Source organism: Mustela erminea, chromosome 9 (genome assembly GCF_009829155.1).
Source record: "Mustela erminea isolate mMusErm1 chromosome 9, mMusErm1.Pri, whole genome shotgun sequence".
In the NCBI taxonomy this organism is placed as follows: Eukaryota; Metazoa; Chordata; class Mammalia; order Carnivora; family Mustelidae; genus Mustela; species Mustela erminea.
In genome coordinates this window covers 52,222,957-52,239,775 of record NC_045622.1, presented here as the reverse complement: position 1 = coordinate 52,239,775, position 16,819 = coordinate 52,222,957, and the positions used below count along the sequence as shown (strand labels likewise).

General features: G+C 35.9%; 1 protein-coding gene across 2 annotated transcripts in view; it reads right to left on the bottom strand.

Annotated features, from left to right (window-relative positions):
- Nucleotides 1–16,819, bottom strand: part of INTS4 (integrator complex subunit 4) — a 113,948-nt gene that overhangs the window by 67,728 nt on the left and 29,401 nt on the right. For both annotated transcript variants that reach the window (XM_032358043.1, XM_032358045.1), the window contains exon 4: nt 16,516–16,622. In XM_032358043.1, coding sequence (XP_032213934.1) covers nt 16,516–16,622 — 107 coding nt within the window. The remainder of the gene's footprint in view (nt 1–16,515; nt 16,623–16,819) is intronic.

The following is a 16,819-nucleotide window of genomic DNA, read 5'->3' as shown; positions in this document are numbered from 1 at the left end:
TAACAGAGCATGGAACTCTGACTTTTAAACTTTTTAGATCCACTGGAAGAAATATCCATTATACTTCAACATAGTATTCACATACAAATATATATATAGAAAGTTTAATAAAATATAACTTACCCTTACATCTTGTGATATACTCTAATATTTTAATTTTATTTTGATTTTCAAAAAATACTCATCTTGATGGAGTGCCTAGTTGGCTTGGTACAGCAGACTAGTCTTGATCTCAAGATTGTTAAATTCAAGCCCCACATTGTGTGTAGACATTATTTAAAAATAAAATCCTTTAAAAAATACTAATCATGGCCTTTAAAACTGGTTGCATTACCCACCAATGGACCACTATGCTCAGTTTCAAAGACACTGGTATAAAGAAAAGTGAATGGGACTTGAAGTTTTAAAATCTGGGTTCAAAGACCTCTTTACAGAAATGGCTAGTTTCAGGACTGGGGCAAAATATGTAAGAGCCTGGGACACCTTGCCCCAGAAAGCAAGGATGGTATCAAGGATTAATGGAGTCCGGATCAAAAGGACAAAGAAAAAAGTAAGTAGGGCATTTCCTACTGTCAACATTGATATTACACCAAAAGAAAGCAATCAAACAAATCCAGAGTGGAGAACATTCTTTAAGACCAATGATCCAGGGGCACCGGGTGGCTCAGTGGGTTAAAAGCCTCTGCCTTCAGCTCAGGTCATGATCTCAGGGTCCAGGGATCAAGCCCCACATCGGGCTCTCTGCTCAGCAGGGAGCCTGCTTCCTCCTCTCTCTCTGTCTGCTTCTCTGCCTACTTGTGATCTCCGTCTGTTAAATAAATAAAATCTTAAAAAAAAAAAAGATCCAATGATCCAGGTTCTTCAATAAATTTATGGCATTTAAAGAAAAAATAAGAACAAAAGAGGGCACTGCTACAGATTAAAAGAAATTTAAGAGACTATCCAAATGCAATACATAGGTCTTTTTGGATGTTAAACCAAAAGAAATCAACTATAAAAAGATATGATTAGGGTGCCTGGGTGGCTCAGTGGGTTAAGCTGCTGCCTTCGGCTCAGGTCATGATCTCGGAGTCCTGGGATCGAGTCCCGCATCAGGCTCTCTGCTCAGCAGGGAGCCTGCTTCCCTCTCTCTCTCTGCCTGCCTCTCTGCCTACTTGTGATCTCTCTCTGTCAAATAAATAAATAAAATCCTTAAAAAAAAAAAGATATGATTAATCCAAATAAGGAAATTTTAATATGAACTGGTATGAACTGAATAGAGTACTGTTAGTAATTGCATCATGGCTATATTTTTTAAAATGATCAGTTATAAATATATACTGAAGTATTTATGATTTAAATAACATGATGTCAGCGATTTGCTTTAAAATACTAGAGCAAAAAAACCCAAAAATCCTGGGTCAGACAAAGACACCAAGTGAGAGGAGAAAAATCCATGAAAAGATTGCACAGCATAAAAAAATGTCAAATGTACACTCAAAACTGGAAATAACAGTAAATCTGCAATTTCCATAATATAGAGTATATATATGCATATATATAAAGCATTATATATATAAAACCAGCTTCAAATTTCAGCTGTGACTCATGATATGTGCAAATCAGTCAAGAGTCAAAAGTCACTTCTCTCAAAGCCTCACTTTCTCATCTACAAAGAAAGAACAGTCATAGCTGTCTCAGCTAATTACAGGGTTATCATGAGGCTCAAATAGGGATATAAATGTAAAACAGAAAAACAAAAAACAACAAAGCTTGATACACTACAAGCTTAATATGATTATTAGCTATTGTTGCCATAATCTAAAATAGTAAGAAAGGTAGATGGTTACAGATAAAGTATATATATGGTTTCATTACAGGATAACTACATACATAAATATCAAAAACAAGTATCTTTAGATACTTCCTTCAAGTTCAGATTTTCTAGGATTTTCTATTTATAAATGAAACCACTGATCTGAAATCACAACTGCTTCTGGAAGTACGCTCAATAATCACCCATTTCTCTCCACCTGCCTTTATTTGCCAATCCCCTATTTTACAGGACCATAAGGATTAAATGATACGTCTAAACACAGATAATTTAGTGGAAGAGCTGATACAGAACACCCCTGACACCCACTCAGCCTAGAGCTCGTTTCCCCACTCAGCTGCATAAATAGCTCCATGATTTTGAAAACTTTGCTCACCATGTACAGAGTTGGGCATTTGCACCTTAAATACTTAAAAAGCTCCACAACATCCGTTTTCCTCAAATATATTTATACTGTTACTCCCAAATATCACCAGTCTCCGGCATGAAGAATCACTCCAGTTTCTAATTACTATGTGATAAAACATACTGACACTAAATTAATAACCAATTCTTGTGATTAGCTAACTAGGCTACCAATACTTTGTATAAGTGATACACACACACACACACACACACACACACACACACACACGGAATAAGCAGAAAGATGTATCAGATAAGTAAATACAGTATAGCTGATCCTGGAGCTAGAGTAGAGAAAAGTAAAAGATGAGCCTGGATTATTTTATTCTGCCAGAAAATAAGGAAGTATTCAAAAATAATAGAAGTCAAAAGAACAGAGAAACCAGCTTAAAGGGGCTCTTATTTGGCCAAATCAGGAAAATTAGTTTGTTGTTGTTATTGTTATTGCTGTTTTTCAAATCAGGAAAATTTGAACATCAAGGTGAACAATTATAGTAACAGACTATGATCCACTGAATAAACAAGGAATTTGTAAGTTTGTAACCAATATAATCAAACTGAAAGTTTGGTGACAGAATATTTACATAGTCTCCAAGTGCCATCCCAGAAAATACTTACTCATTTCAAAGGAAAGAGTAACCTTACAGTGATGAAACATGACAGACACTATCTTAACCAAGTGATCAAAATTAACATCATTAGTAGTATGACAAATCAAAATAGTGTAGCACCTAACAGGAGGTAGTAAGTTCTTGCCAAAGGTGGTAACTTAAATCTAATTATGAGAAAATATCAGACAAATCCAAATTCAGAAAGGTTCTACAAAATACCTATCCAATAATTTTCAAAAACATCAATATCATAAAAACAAGTAATGACTAGGAATTATTCCAGACTGAAGAAGACTAATGAGATGTGATGTAACTAAAATGCAATATGTGGTTCTGAACTGGCTCCTTTACCAATAACAGACATGACTGGGAGAAATAGTGAAATCTGAGTGAAGTCTAAGGATCAAATGGTAGTATACACTGATGTTAATGTCCTGATTTTGATGATCACACTGAAGTTATGTAGGAAAATATCTTTAAAGAAAATACACAATGAAGTATTCAAAAGTAATGGGGCACTATGTTAGCAACTTATTCTAAAATAGTTCACAAGAAAACAAAGTTCTCTATTACTGGACTTGCAATTTTTCTGCAAGTTTGAGACTTGATCTTAGGAAACAAACTGAAAATTCCTGAAGACGAGGTTGGTGGGAAAGACTGGGTGGCTGGGTGTTGGGCATTGGGGAGGGTACGTGTGGTGGTGAGTACTGGGTATTGGGTAAGACTGATGAATACCAGGGCGCCTGGGAGACTCAGTACGTTAAAGCCTCTGCCTTCAGCTCAGGTTGTGATCCCAGGGTCCTGGGATTGAGCTCTGCATTGGGCTCTCTGCTCAGCAGGGAGTCTGCTTCCCTTCCTCTCTCTCTGCCTGCCTCTCTGCCTACCTGTGATCTCTGTCTGTCAAATAAATAAATAAAATCTTTTTAAAAAAAAAAAAAGACTGATGAATACCAGTACCCCTGAAACAAATAATATGTTAATAATAAAAAAGTTAAAAAAAAAATTAAGAGTCTAAATACACATGAGGAAAAATAAAATAACTATACAGTTTCATAAACTTTAGAAAAACAGGGGTACCTGCCTGGCTCAGTCAGTAGAGTGTGACTCTTGATCTTGGGGCCGTAAGTTCAAGGCCCATGTTGGGTGTAGAGATGACTTAAAGATAAAATCTTGGGGTGCCTTGGTGACTCAATTGCCTAAAGGTCCAACTCTTGGTTTTGGATCAGGTCATGATCTTATGAGTGGTGGGATCAAGCCCTGAATTGGATTCCATGCTCAGCAGAGAATCTGCTTGAAGATTCTCTCCCTCTGCCCCTCCCGCTGCCTGTGTGCATGCATGTTCTCTTTCTCAAATAAATAAATTGTTTGTAAATAAATAAAATATTTTTAAAAAAGAAAAATACTATATTATCCATAAGAATCATAAATGTATTTTTAAGAACATAAAAAGAAAGAGGCAGCAGTAACAGCACCACACCCAAAAAGGTTCAGAGAATGCCTCAAGGAAGCATAGGAGCTCTGCAGACAAAGTGGATTCCATTAATTGTTTCATCTCTTCTCTGAGAGGCAAAGTAGCACAGCTGAAAGAGTCCAGATGAAGTCAGACAGATCTAGGTTTAACTGCTGGCCCTGCTACATAGTCTCTATGTGATCTTCACTAAACCCCACAAGTTTTTATAGAAATCCCTACTTTGTAAAAATAGGATAATATCCCTACCATGAAGTTTTATAGTGAGTATATTAAATGAACTCATTTAATAATTACCGTATGGGGGCGCCTGGGTGGCTCAGTCAGCTAGGCATCCAACTCCTGATTTCAGCTTAGGTCATGATATCAGGGTTGTGGGATCCAGGCCTGCCCTAGGCAGGGAGCCTACCTGGGATTCTCTCTCTCCCTCTCTCCCGTCCCTCCCCTTGTGCCCTCACATTCACCCGATCTCGCTTTCTCTCTCTCCCTCCCTGCAGCATCTCCCAAAAGGATTACTGAATGTAAAATTAGCTAATAGTGTCTGGGACATAACAAACATTCAGTAAGTACAAGGGCCTATCATAGTGCCTAGCATTTAGCATGTACTTAAAAAAACAACACCCAACCTACTTAAGAAGATAAGGAAAACAGGCAAGGAAAAGAAGACCAAGTGATGGCAAAAATCAGATAAATGGAGAAGGGCCAGAGGTAAGAGTGGGCACCTGGATGAAACAGGTCTGCTGATCTAGAACATACAAGCATGAACTTTCTAGTGACGGATAGACAGGGCAGTCTGTCATGAAAGATAGAGAGCATCTGTTACTGGCTCATACCAGAATGCTCCAGGAGAAGATTCCTGAATTAAGCAGGAAACTAGACTTGGTGAGAAGCTATGTCCCATGTGGATATGGGATGGGCAGGTAGGCTTAGTTAGAGAAGAGAACAAAGGAAACCTGGGGAGAAAGCCACTATGCTGAGGGTGGGGTGCTCAGAAACAAAGTCTCTCATTATAAAAATGGTTCACTCAAACATTTTAGATCAGAGTTAATTCTTGCCTCCAAGTTATTTAGGCTGCAAAAATATAAAACTAACACTCATGTCCTCAGAATGTCTTATACATAAAGCTCAAAATTATCAATCAAATTAAGCCAATGAAATTGAGAAATTATGAGAAACTTTAGATATGAAGGTGACAATGACTCTCTCAGTTAATAAAGCAGGATTTTACTAACAAACCATTTTAGTATGAAAACATATTTCTCATAACTAAACTGCTTACTGAAGCAACAGCCCCTGATGGTTGCTTCCACTGTAACAAATACTTTGATTTTCAAACAACAAACTGAAACCTTCTCATGTCTATTAAGGTAACCAGGCAACACTGTTACAGAACCAGCCTATTACTGCATGCTGAATGTTAGGCCGAAAGACAGCGGAAGTCTCCATCACACCCTCAGGGCAGCAATTACAGTTCTATGATGCCCTTCCCATACAGGTCACTTCTTGCATCACGCCATCATCACTAATAGCTTCCTAGCGTGTCTGCTCTGCAGATGATGCTATTTTGGTGTTATACCCAGGCCACCAAAGTGACATCATTTTTATACTGATGGAGTGAGTAAGCAAACCACATCCCCAAGAATAAGAGCAATCTGTGTCAAAAAAAAGCTAAACCAACCCGTTTAAAACTATTGCTATAAGGGAAAAAAAAAAATCAATGGTTAAGTGTATCAAGAAAATCTGAGAATGAAGTTCCTTAAGTAAGACAAAAATAACTTAATGACTCATTCAGTTTCAATATGGATTGTTTTCAAGCACAGACAAAAACTCAGTGTACTTTGTATGCAAATGATTTTAACAGGTACACTTTCCTGACAAACCATACATAATATGAGTAGACTGAGTAGAGTTTTATAAATATAAAAATGCTATATGGTTCTATCTGCTGCCTGTTAAGAGTTTACTATACTTACACCACAGAATTAAAGGAACAGAAAAGAAACAGAGACCGGATGGAAAGGTGAGATAGAGACAGACAAGGATTAAAACTAGGCTCTAAGAAAGCCTTATTAAAAAAATGACAAGAATATTTTTTCTACTGGAAAAATCTTCATAGGTAGGAAGGAAAGCAGAGCTCCAACTTCGGTTGTACAGATGCTGTATATGAAAAGAATATTAATTTCCTAGCCAAACCTGTGAACCAAATCTTTTCAAATGAGAATTAGCTGTAAAATGTACCTCAAAGGATTACTGACAGTATAAAGTGAGAAGAACTTTGAAGAGTTAAGAATACCTGAAAGCATGACTTTCTTCCTACTGTGAAAAAAAATGGCAGATTCATACCCCGTATTTGAAAGACATGTAAAGAAACAATCTGAACTTCAAACAATAATAATGATAGAAATAAATTGTAATATATCGAATAAAATGAGAGAGAGAAGAAAGAAGGGAGGGAAAGCTTTATTTACAGTAGTATGTCAACTAATAAGGAATAAGAGTTAGAAAATCATGATTTTGCAATGACCAGAGTAACAACTGACTCAGCAAAATTTATTAATAGTCCCCTAAAACAGGGAGTAAAATTTGATGGGAAAGAGGATATTTACATTAACTCAAAGTATCTCCCACAAACCACTTATTAATCACAGGAAAAACTGTAACTCTACAACTAAAAACCTGGTAGTCATCACCTTAATCAAGTATCAAAGTTAACAACAATAATGAGTCAAACCTCAACTGTGCCTTATAATGTGATAAACTGAGAACAAATACTATTTATGTAGTATTCCTGCCAAAATACATAACCTGAATCTAAACAGAGGAAATACAGATTATACAGACTGAACAGATAAACACAGATTAAAAGACATTCTGTAATAAATGGTCTATATTCTTCAAAAACGTCAAGGTCATGAAAGACAAAGACAGGATGAGGGACCGTTCCAAATTAAAGAAGAGGGATGGAAACTAAATGCATTCTGTGACCTTGAACCAGAAAGAAAAATTTATATGAAGGATAATATTGGGACAACCAGTAGAATGTGAATAAAGGCTGAGATTAGTATTAGTACTGTATGAAGTTAAATTTCCTGATTTTCAGAACAGCACTGTGTTTATAAAAATTACATCCTTTTTATTTAAAAGATGTATTTACTTCAGAGAGAGAATGCGCGTGCGTGTGTGGGGGGCGGTTAACAGGTACAGAGGAACAGAAAGAATCTTAAGCAGGTTTCACACCCAGTGTGGACCTCCACACACAGCCTGATCTCACAACCCTAAGATCATAATCTGAGCCAAAATCAAGCGTTGGACGCTTAGCTGAATAAGCCAGCCAGATGTCCCAAAATTATACCCTTCTTAAGAAATACACTTAAGTATTTAAGTATTACTTTGGTGGAAAAAGGGCATTATGACTGCAATTTACTATTACATGGTTCAGGAAAAGATAATATGTATATACACAGTGATAATGATAAAGTAAATGTGGGAATATGTTAACTATTAGTGAATCAGGAAGAGGGATATATGGAAATTCTTTACATCATCATCATCATCATCATCATCATCATCATCATCATCATCACTATTATTATTATTAAGTAGGCTCCCTGCTGGGCATGGAGCCTACTTAATAATAATAATACAAGGGTTGAACTCAGAACCCTGAGATCAAGACCTCACCCAAAATCAAGAGTCGGTCACCCAACCAACTAAGCCACCCAGGCAGCCGTACATTATTTTATAATTTGGCAGTAAGTCTGAAATTGCTGAGGTGTCTGGATTTTTGTCTCAACCTAATACTTTCCCAAAATCTCTTTCTTAGCGAAAGGCACCTAGCATCTTACTAAGGACTGGGGGTAGGGGGAAAATGGGAAATTACTAGTTAACTCATAAAGATTCAGTTTTGCAAAGTGAGGAGATGGGTGAATGAATGATGGTAATGGTGGCCTAAGATAATATAATCAATGCCACTGAACTGTACACTGTAAAATGATTACAATGGTAAATTTTATGTTATGCATATTTTATTTAATTTAAAAAAATATTCAATTTATTTAAAGTAAAAAAAATCATGTGTATTTTACCACAACTCAAAAAAATTTTAACAAAAAGGTTAAATATAGGCTTAATGGCCCTGCCATTTCATTCCCAGGATAAACAGACCCAAAAGTACTGAAATCATGGGGCGCCTGGGTGGCTCAGTCGTTAAGCATCTGCCTTTGGCTCAAGTCATGATCCCAGAGTCCTGGGATTGAGCCTGGCATCGGGCTCCCTGCTCAGCAGAGAGCCTGCTTCTCCCTCTCCCACTCTCCCTGCTTGGGTTCCCTCTCTCGCTGTGTTTCTCTCTGTCAAATAAATAAATAAAATCTTAAAAAAAAAAAACCAAACTGAAAACATACTTCCAACCAAAACTTGTAAGCACATCTATCAACAGAACTGAAGCATTTTCACACAAAATTTGTATATAAATGTTTATACCAACAATATTCATAATACTCAAAAGGTGGAAACAACCCAAATGACCATCTCAGCAGCTGATGAATGGATCAACAAAATAAAGTAGAATATTCTTTGAGCATAAAATGGAACTAAATATTAATATATACAACACCTGGATGAATCTCAAAAACATGTCAAATGAAAGAAGCTACTTACAAAAAACTTATATGATTCCATCTACATGAAATTTCCATAATGGGCAAATCTAACAGACACAGAAATTCGATCAGTAGGTAGGTACTGAAGGCTGGGATAGATAGAGGGATATCTATGTGCTTGGTGACAAAAGGGCATCTCTTTAAAATGATGAAAATGTTGGAAAATTAACTGTGATGGTGATTGTTCCCATGCATAAAAATATTGAAGACTGCTGAATTGTGTACATTAACAGGATGAACTGCATGCTATGTGAGTTACATTTCAATAAAACTGTTATTCTAAAGAATTCACCCTTTGAATTGTGGTGAATTTTTCAACCTCTGTATTGTTTCTTTGGCTGTTATGAATAATGCTGCTGTGAATATATCTACAAATGGAATTGCTGGGTCATATAGTAAGCCTGTATATTTAATTTTTTGAAGAACTGCTGAACTGTTCTCCAAAGCAGCTGAGGCATTTTACGTTTCCATCAGAAATGTAAGAGCTCCAATTATTCTAAGTCCTCACCAAAATTTGGTATGGTCGAGCCTTCTTTAGCATAACCATCCGAAAGGCGTGAAACTGCATGTCACTGTGGTTTTGATTCTTATTTTCCTAATGACTGAAGATGCTAAGCATCATTTTTTTGTTTATTAGCTACTTGTATATCTTCTTTGGAGAAATGCCTTTTTAAGATCCTTTGCCCATTTTTTAATTTTGTTATTTGCATTTTTATTGTTAGGCTGTAAGAAATCTTTATAAAGTCTAGACATTAGACATAAAATTTGCAAAAATTTTTTCCTGTTCTGTGGACCATCTTCACTTTCGTGATAGTGTCCTTCCAACACAATTCTTCAATTTTGATGAAGTCCAATTTATCTATTTTTGTTGCTGTTGTTCCTGGTACTTTTGTCACATCTAATAATCCACTGTCAAATCCATGGTCATGAAAATCTATAACTATATTTTCTTCTAAGAAATTTATAGTTGTAGCTGGCATATTTAGGTCTTTGATACATTTTGAGTTAATTTTTACATATGGTGTTAGTTAAGTTTCCAAATTCTTTCTTTTGCAGGTGAATATCCAGTTGTCCCAGCACCGCATGTTGAATAGACTGTTCCTTCTCCATTGAATGGTATGGGTACCCTTTCAAAAATCAGTTGACCAGGGGCACCTGGGTGGCTCAATGGGTTAAAGCCTCTGCCTTCAGCTCAGGTTGTGATCCCAGGGTGCTGGGATCGAGCCCCTCATTGGGGGGTCTCTGCTCAGCGGGGAGCCTGCTTCTCCCTCTCTCTCTCTGCCTGCCTCTCTGCCTGCTTGTGACCTCTGTCTGTCGAATAAATTAAAAAAAAAAAATCTTAAAAAAAAAAAAATCAGTTGACCAAAGACACATTGGATTAATTTTAGGTTCTCAATTCTATTTCATTGATCTTTACATCTACCTATTGATGCTTAGTAAGTTTTGAAATCTGATAGTGTACCTGTTACTGTGTTGTTCTTTTTCAAGACTGTTTTGGCCATCTTGGTTCCCTTTAAAAATCCACTCAGTTTTCAAGTACAAGTTTTGTACTTCCTTTATTAAATGTATTAGCATTTAATTAGTTTTGATGCTGTAATAAATGGATTTTCTTAATTTCATTTTCATATTGGTCACTGCAAATAAGCAGAAACGTAATTAATTTTTTTATATTGACACTGTATTCTGCAACCTTCCTGAACTTGTTTATCACACTAATAGTTTTTTAATGGATTCCTTAGAATTTTTTATGTATAAGGTCCAGTTATATGAATAGATAGGATAGTTTTATTTCTTCCTTCCCAGGACAGATACTTTTTATTTCTTTTTCTTGCCTAAGTGCCTTGGCTAGAACCTCTAGTACAATGTAGAATGGACATATGACACAAGAACATAGCTGTTTTGTTCCTGATCTTAGGTAGGGAAGGCATCCAATATTTTTCACTATTAGTATGTTAGGTGTCAGTTTTTCACAGATGGCTTTATCAGGCTGAAGAAGTTCTATTCTACTCCCAGGTTTTTTAAAAATTTTTTTTGTAATGAAATTATATCAGATCTTATCAAATGCTTTTTCTCAATCTATTCTGAGATAATCATGGAGTTTGTCCTTTATTCTTTCTTAATTTATTTTCAGATGTTGAACCAACTTGCATTCCTGGAATAAATCCCATTTGGTCATGGTGTATAATCCTATTTACAAATAGCTGAATTTGGCTTGCTAGCATTTTGTTAAGGATTTTTACATCCATATTCATAAAAAAAAACCACTGGTCTAGAGTTTGCTTTTCATGTGAGGTCTTTCGTTTTGGTTTTTAGGTTCATACTAACTTCAGTGAATGAGCTGGGAAGTATTCACTCCTCTTTTATTTTGGAGGAAAGTGAAAAACTGGTGTTCCTATTTAAATGTTTGCTACGAAGCCATCTGAGCATGAGATTTTCTTTGTCAGTAGGTTTCTGTTTTTTCATTACTAATTTAATTTCTTTACTTGTTAGAGGTCTATTCAGATTGTCTACTTCTTCTTGAGTCAGTTTTTGCAATCTGTCTCTTTATAAAAATTTGTCCATTTCATTTATCTATTTTATTAGCATACCATTATTCATAATTTTCTTTTAAATCTTTTCTTATTTCTATCACATTGGTATTGATGTGCTCTCTTCCTTTTCTGATTCTGGTAATTTGGATCTTTATTTCTTTCCTGGGCAATATACCTAAAGGTTCATCAATTTTGTTCTTTTCAAAGACCAAGCTTTTGGTTTCATTGATTTTTTTTCCCACTGTTTTTCTGTTCTCTATTTCATTAATTTCCACTCTAGTCTTTCACATTTCCCTCCATCTGCATGCTTTATATTTAGTGTACTCTTCTTTTCTCAGTGTCTTAAGGTGGAAGGTTAGGTTACTGATTTGCTCTTTTGATTTTTCTACCATAGGCATTTAGAGCTATAAATTTCCCTCTAAGCATGCTTTAGCTACATCCTGTGAGTTTTCATTCACCTCCAAGTATTTTTAAATTTCTTTTTTGATTTCTTTTTTGTCCCATTGGTGCTATAAGAGTATATTGTTTAATTTCCTTATTTAGGGGCTTCCCAAATTTCTTTCTGTTACTGATTTCTAATTTCACTCCATTGTGGCTAGAGAACATATTCTGTATTATTTCTATTGAAAAGGTTACTGTATGTGACTCTTTACTCAAAGCACATTGTATGACAAAATCACAGACAAAATAGCATTAGGCAATATAAACACTAACTGAACTATGCATCATGATCTTTATTTACTTGAGTCTGCAAAAGCTTTTGACAGATCTACCATTTTCAAATGCTTGAGTTTTTACCCCATTATGAGCCTCTACAAATGGTGAAAAAACATACAAAACCCCATTGAGAAACTAGAAAAGAATATGAAAAGTTTATTCGGAAGAGAGGAAATAGAAATGAAACACAAATATGAAGCCTCACTAGTACTCTTTAAAAAGGAGATTTTTAAAATAATAATTAATTAATTAAAAATAAGGATATTTAAAGAAAAACATTTTCCTCCTACCAGATTAATGGGTTTGTCTTTTGTTTTAAAACATTAATAACCACGCCTCCTTTGTCATGTCATATATTAACTGACTAAATAAGTGTGGGTTTATCTCTGGGCTTTCTATTCTATTCCATTGATCTAGGTGTCTGTTTTTGTGCTAGTACCATACTGGTTTTTTGGTTTTTGTTTATTTCTTTTCAGCGTAACAGAATTCATTGCTTTTGCACCACACCCAGTGCTCCATGCAATACATGCCCTCCTTAATACCCACCCCACTGTTTTGATTATTAAAGACTTTTAGTATATCTTGAAATCTGAAATTGTGATACCTCCAGCTTTATTTTTTCTTTCTTAAGATTCCTTTGGCCAGTCAGGGTCTTTTGTGGTTCCATATAAATTTTACTATTATTGGGCGCCTGGGTGGCTCAGTGGGTTAAGCCGCTGCCTTTGGCTCAGGTCATGATCTCAGGGTCCTGGGATCGAGTCCCACATCAGGCTCTCTGCTCAGCAGAGAGTCTGCTTCCCTCTCTCTCTCTCTGCCTGCCTCTCTGCTACTTGTGATCTCTCTCTCTCTCTCTCTGTCAAATAAATAATCTTTTAAAAAAAATTTTAGTATTATTGTTCTGTGAAAAATGCTGTTGGTATTCTGGCAGGGACTGCATCAAATCTGCAGATCACTTTGGGTAATATGGACATATTATGGAATATATTATGGGGAAAAGACACTATCTTCAATGAATGGTGTTGGGAAGACTGGATAGTTATGTGTAAGAGAATGAAACTGGACCACTTTCTAACACCATACACAAAAATAAACTCAAAATGGATTAAAGACTTAAATGAGGGGTGCCTGGGTGGCTCAGTGGGTTAGGGTCTCTGCATTCAGCTCGGGTTGTTATCCCAGGGTCCTGGGATCAAGCCCCGCATCGGGGGGGCTCTCTGCTCAGTGGGGAGCCTGCTTCCCTTCCTCTCTCTCTGCCTGCCTCTCTGCCTACTTCTGATCTCTGCCTGTCAAATAAATAAATAAATAAAATCTTTTTAAAAAAAGACATAAACGAGATCTGAAATGACAAAAATCCTAAAACAGGACATAAGCAATAATTTCTCTGACATGGGCCACAGCAACATTTTTCCAGGTATGTCTCCTAAGGCAAGGGAAACAAAAGCAAAATAAACTACTAGGACTACATCAAAAGAACAAGCCTTTGCACAGCAAAAGAAACCATCAAACAAAATGGAGATCTATTAAATAGGAAAATATTTTTGCAATGATATATCCAATAAGAGGTTAATATCCAAAATATATAAAGAACTTCTACAACTCAGCATCAAAAAACAATCCATTAAAAATGGACAGAGGTGGGGTGCCTAAGTGGCTCAGGTAAACACCTTTGGTTCAGGTCATGATCCCAGGGTTCCGGAATCAAGCCCCACATCAGGCTCCCACCTTAGGGAGGCTGAGTTGGCTTCTCCCTCTCTCTCTGCCCCTACCCCTTGCTCATGCGCTCGGTCTCTAAAATAAATAAAGAAAATCTTTAAAAAAAATATTGGACAGAGGACATGAATAGACATTTTTCTTTCTTTCTTTTTAAAGATGGTATTTATTTATTTGACAGGCAGAGATCACAAGTAGGCGGAGAGGCAGGCAGAGAGAGATGAGGAAGTAGGCTCCCTGCTCAGCGGGGCTCAATCCCAGGACCCTGGGATCATGACCTAAGACAAAGGCAAAAGCTTTAACCCACTGAGCCACCCAAGTACCCTTGACATTTTTCCAGAGAAGACTGTGATGCCCAAAAGATAAATGAAAAGACGCTCAACATCACTAGTCATCAGGGAAATGCACATCAAAACCACAATGAGATATCACCTTACACCTATTGGAATGGTTAAAATAAAAAAGACAAGAAATAACAAGTGTTGACAAGGATATGGATCATACATTGTTGGTGGGAATTTAAATTAGTAAAATAACTATCAACAGTATAGAGCTTCCTCAAACAATTAAAAATAGAAATACCATACAATCTAGTAATTCTACTACTAGGTATTACCTAAAGTAAATGAAAACATTAATTCAAAAAGACATATGCTTCACTATGTTTACAGTAGCATTGTTTCCAATAGCCAAGATATAGAAGCAACCTAAAGGCCCATTGATAGATGAGTGGATAATGAAGATACAGTGTGTGTGAGTATCTATATGTGTGTGCATGCATACACACACATACATACACACACATACACACACAGGAATATTATGCAGCCACCAAAAAAGGATGAGACATGCCATTTACCACAGATGGATGGATCTAGAGGGTATTATGCTAAGTGAATTAAGTCAGACTGAGAAAGACAAATACCATGACTATACTTACACATGGAAGCTAAAAAAAAACAAAAAAACATAAACAAACAAGCAAAAAGGAGAATCAGACCTATAAAAATAGAGAACAAACAGATGCTTTCCAGAGGGGAGGGCCCAAAAGAAGGGGAGTGGAGGGAAAAAAAAAACCCAGTAATATCCAATGCTAGAGTGGTACAGTGAAATTAGGCACTCTCATACACTGCTGGTGGTCATAAAAACTGGAACACTCTGGGAACCAATTTGGCAAGAAGTATTGAGTCTTAAAAACAAAACAAAATAAAACAAAAACCTAAATGCTTTCAACTAGTTAATTCTACTATGGTTAGGAAATAAACCTAAATACAGAAAATATTTTAGACTAACAATATTCACTGCAGTATTATTTACAATTTAAAAAGTGGTTATAATATAAATGTCCAATTATAGGAGAATATTTAGGTAAACTATAGTTTAATTATTGAGCAAAATTTCATGCACCCATTGAAAGTGTCTACAAAGTATTTACAATATAAAATACTTCTGTTATAATGTCAATAAAAAAGCAAAATGCAAAACTGCATTTAAATTATGATTAGAGCTCTATGTTTAAAAAATTAGAAAGCAATACTAATTGCTAATAATGATCACCTCTGGACAGTGAATTATAAGAAAGCAGTTCTTTCTTGAATATAAATCTTTATAATAAAATGCTTATTTAAAGCAAATTGAAGAAACTGTTATCTCAAGCATAATAATTCACTTCCTAGGACACTTTTCTCACAAGCACAACCTCAGACATGTTAGTCTCTTACATGGATATATACTTACTCTCTCAAACACACAATCCCTAGTTTTTTCCACTTAGACTTTCAATTATACTTGTCAAAGTGTTCTGGGTTTGTTTGTTGTTGTTATTGTTTATTAAGATAAATGACACACTCTTTTTCCTGGGGCTCAGAAACAGTTTTCTAATTCCATAAATATAATATTCTTCCACAATTCAAACACATTTGTCTTTGTCTTTTTCTATTCTCGAAATAAATTCATCAAAACTAAAATCAATTCTACAAGGTTTAGAAGTTATGTACAAAAGGTAGCTAATTAAGAGGCAAAATAAATCAAAAGGCACAACAAATATACATGTATTTCTTTTATAGTTAGAAAGAAAAACTAAAATCTTTCAAAACACTTGTTTCTTTGTAATTGGTCTGTTTACTGAGGCAATAACGCATAACAAAAAGAACATGGGCTTTAGAATCAGAGAAACTTGAGTTTGAAACCCTGGTCCTACAACTTCCTAGCTGTGAAAGACTGGGCAAGTTAAACTCCCTAAACCGCAATGGCCCCCTCTGTAAAACAGAGGTAACAGTACTCACCTAAAGCACTGCAGAGAACACATGAAAAGCTGCATACAAACTACCCTAATAAGCAGAGTGCATTTATTAGGCACACTATACATGGCAGCCACTATAACGATTTTCATTTCTTTTGGGAGGATGAGGAAGTTCATTTAGTAACAACTTAACTCAGCTTAAAAGGATGAGGCAGCTCTTAAAACCATTAAGCGTCCTTTGCAATTCTCAGTTACAAATTCAGGATGGAGTTAAACAGATCTTACAGCTCATACTACCTCTTCAGGCAAAGCAAACTATTCAAAAAGATGCAACCCTGTATCTAACCATCATGCTCTTACCTTGCAGGCTACATCAACTAATCGCATCTGGATAGCTTGATTCTCTGAGAGTTTAGTGCCGATTGCAAGCAAAGTGTCCAACAGCTGAGCTAGGACTTGATGAGACTCTAGAAAGGAAGATGAAAAGTTGGGTTGCAGAATTTCAAAAGGCAATCACTAAGGAAACTAAATTTACTTGGGTAAAAAAAATGTAACTTTTTGTTAGGTAGGTTCTTCTATTTGATCCTTGAATTCCTCTCAACCAAAAGCTAAGTTCCTAAAGGGATCACGTCTAAAACTTTGAATCTGAAGTGCCTGGGTGGCT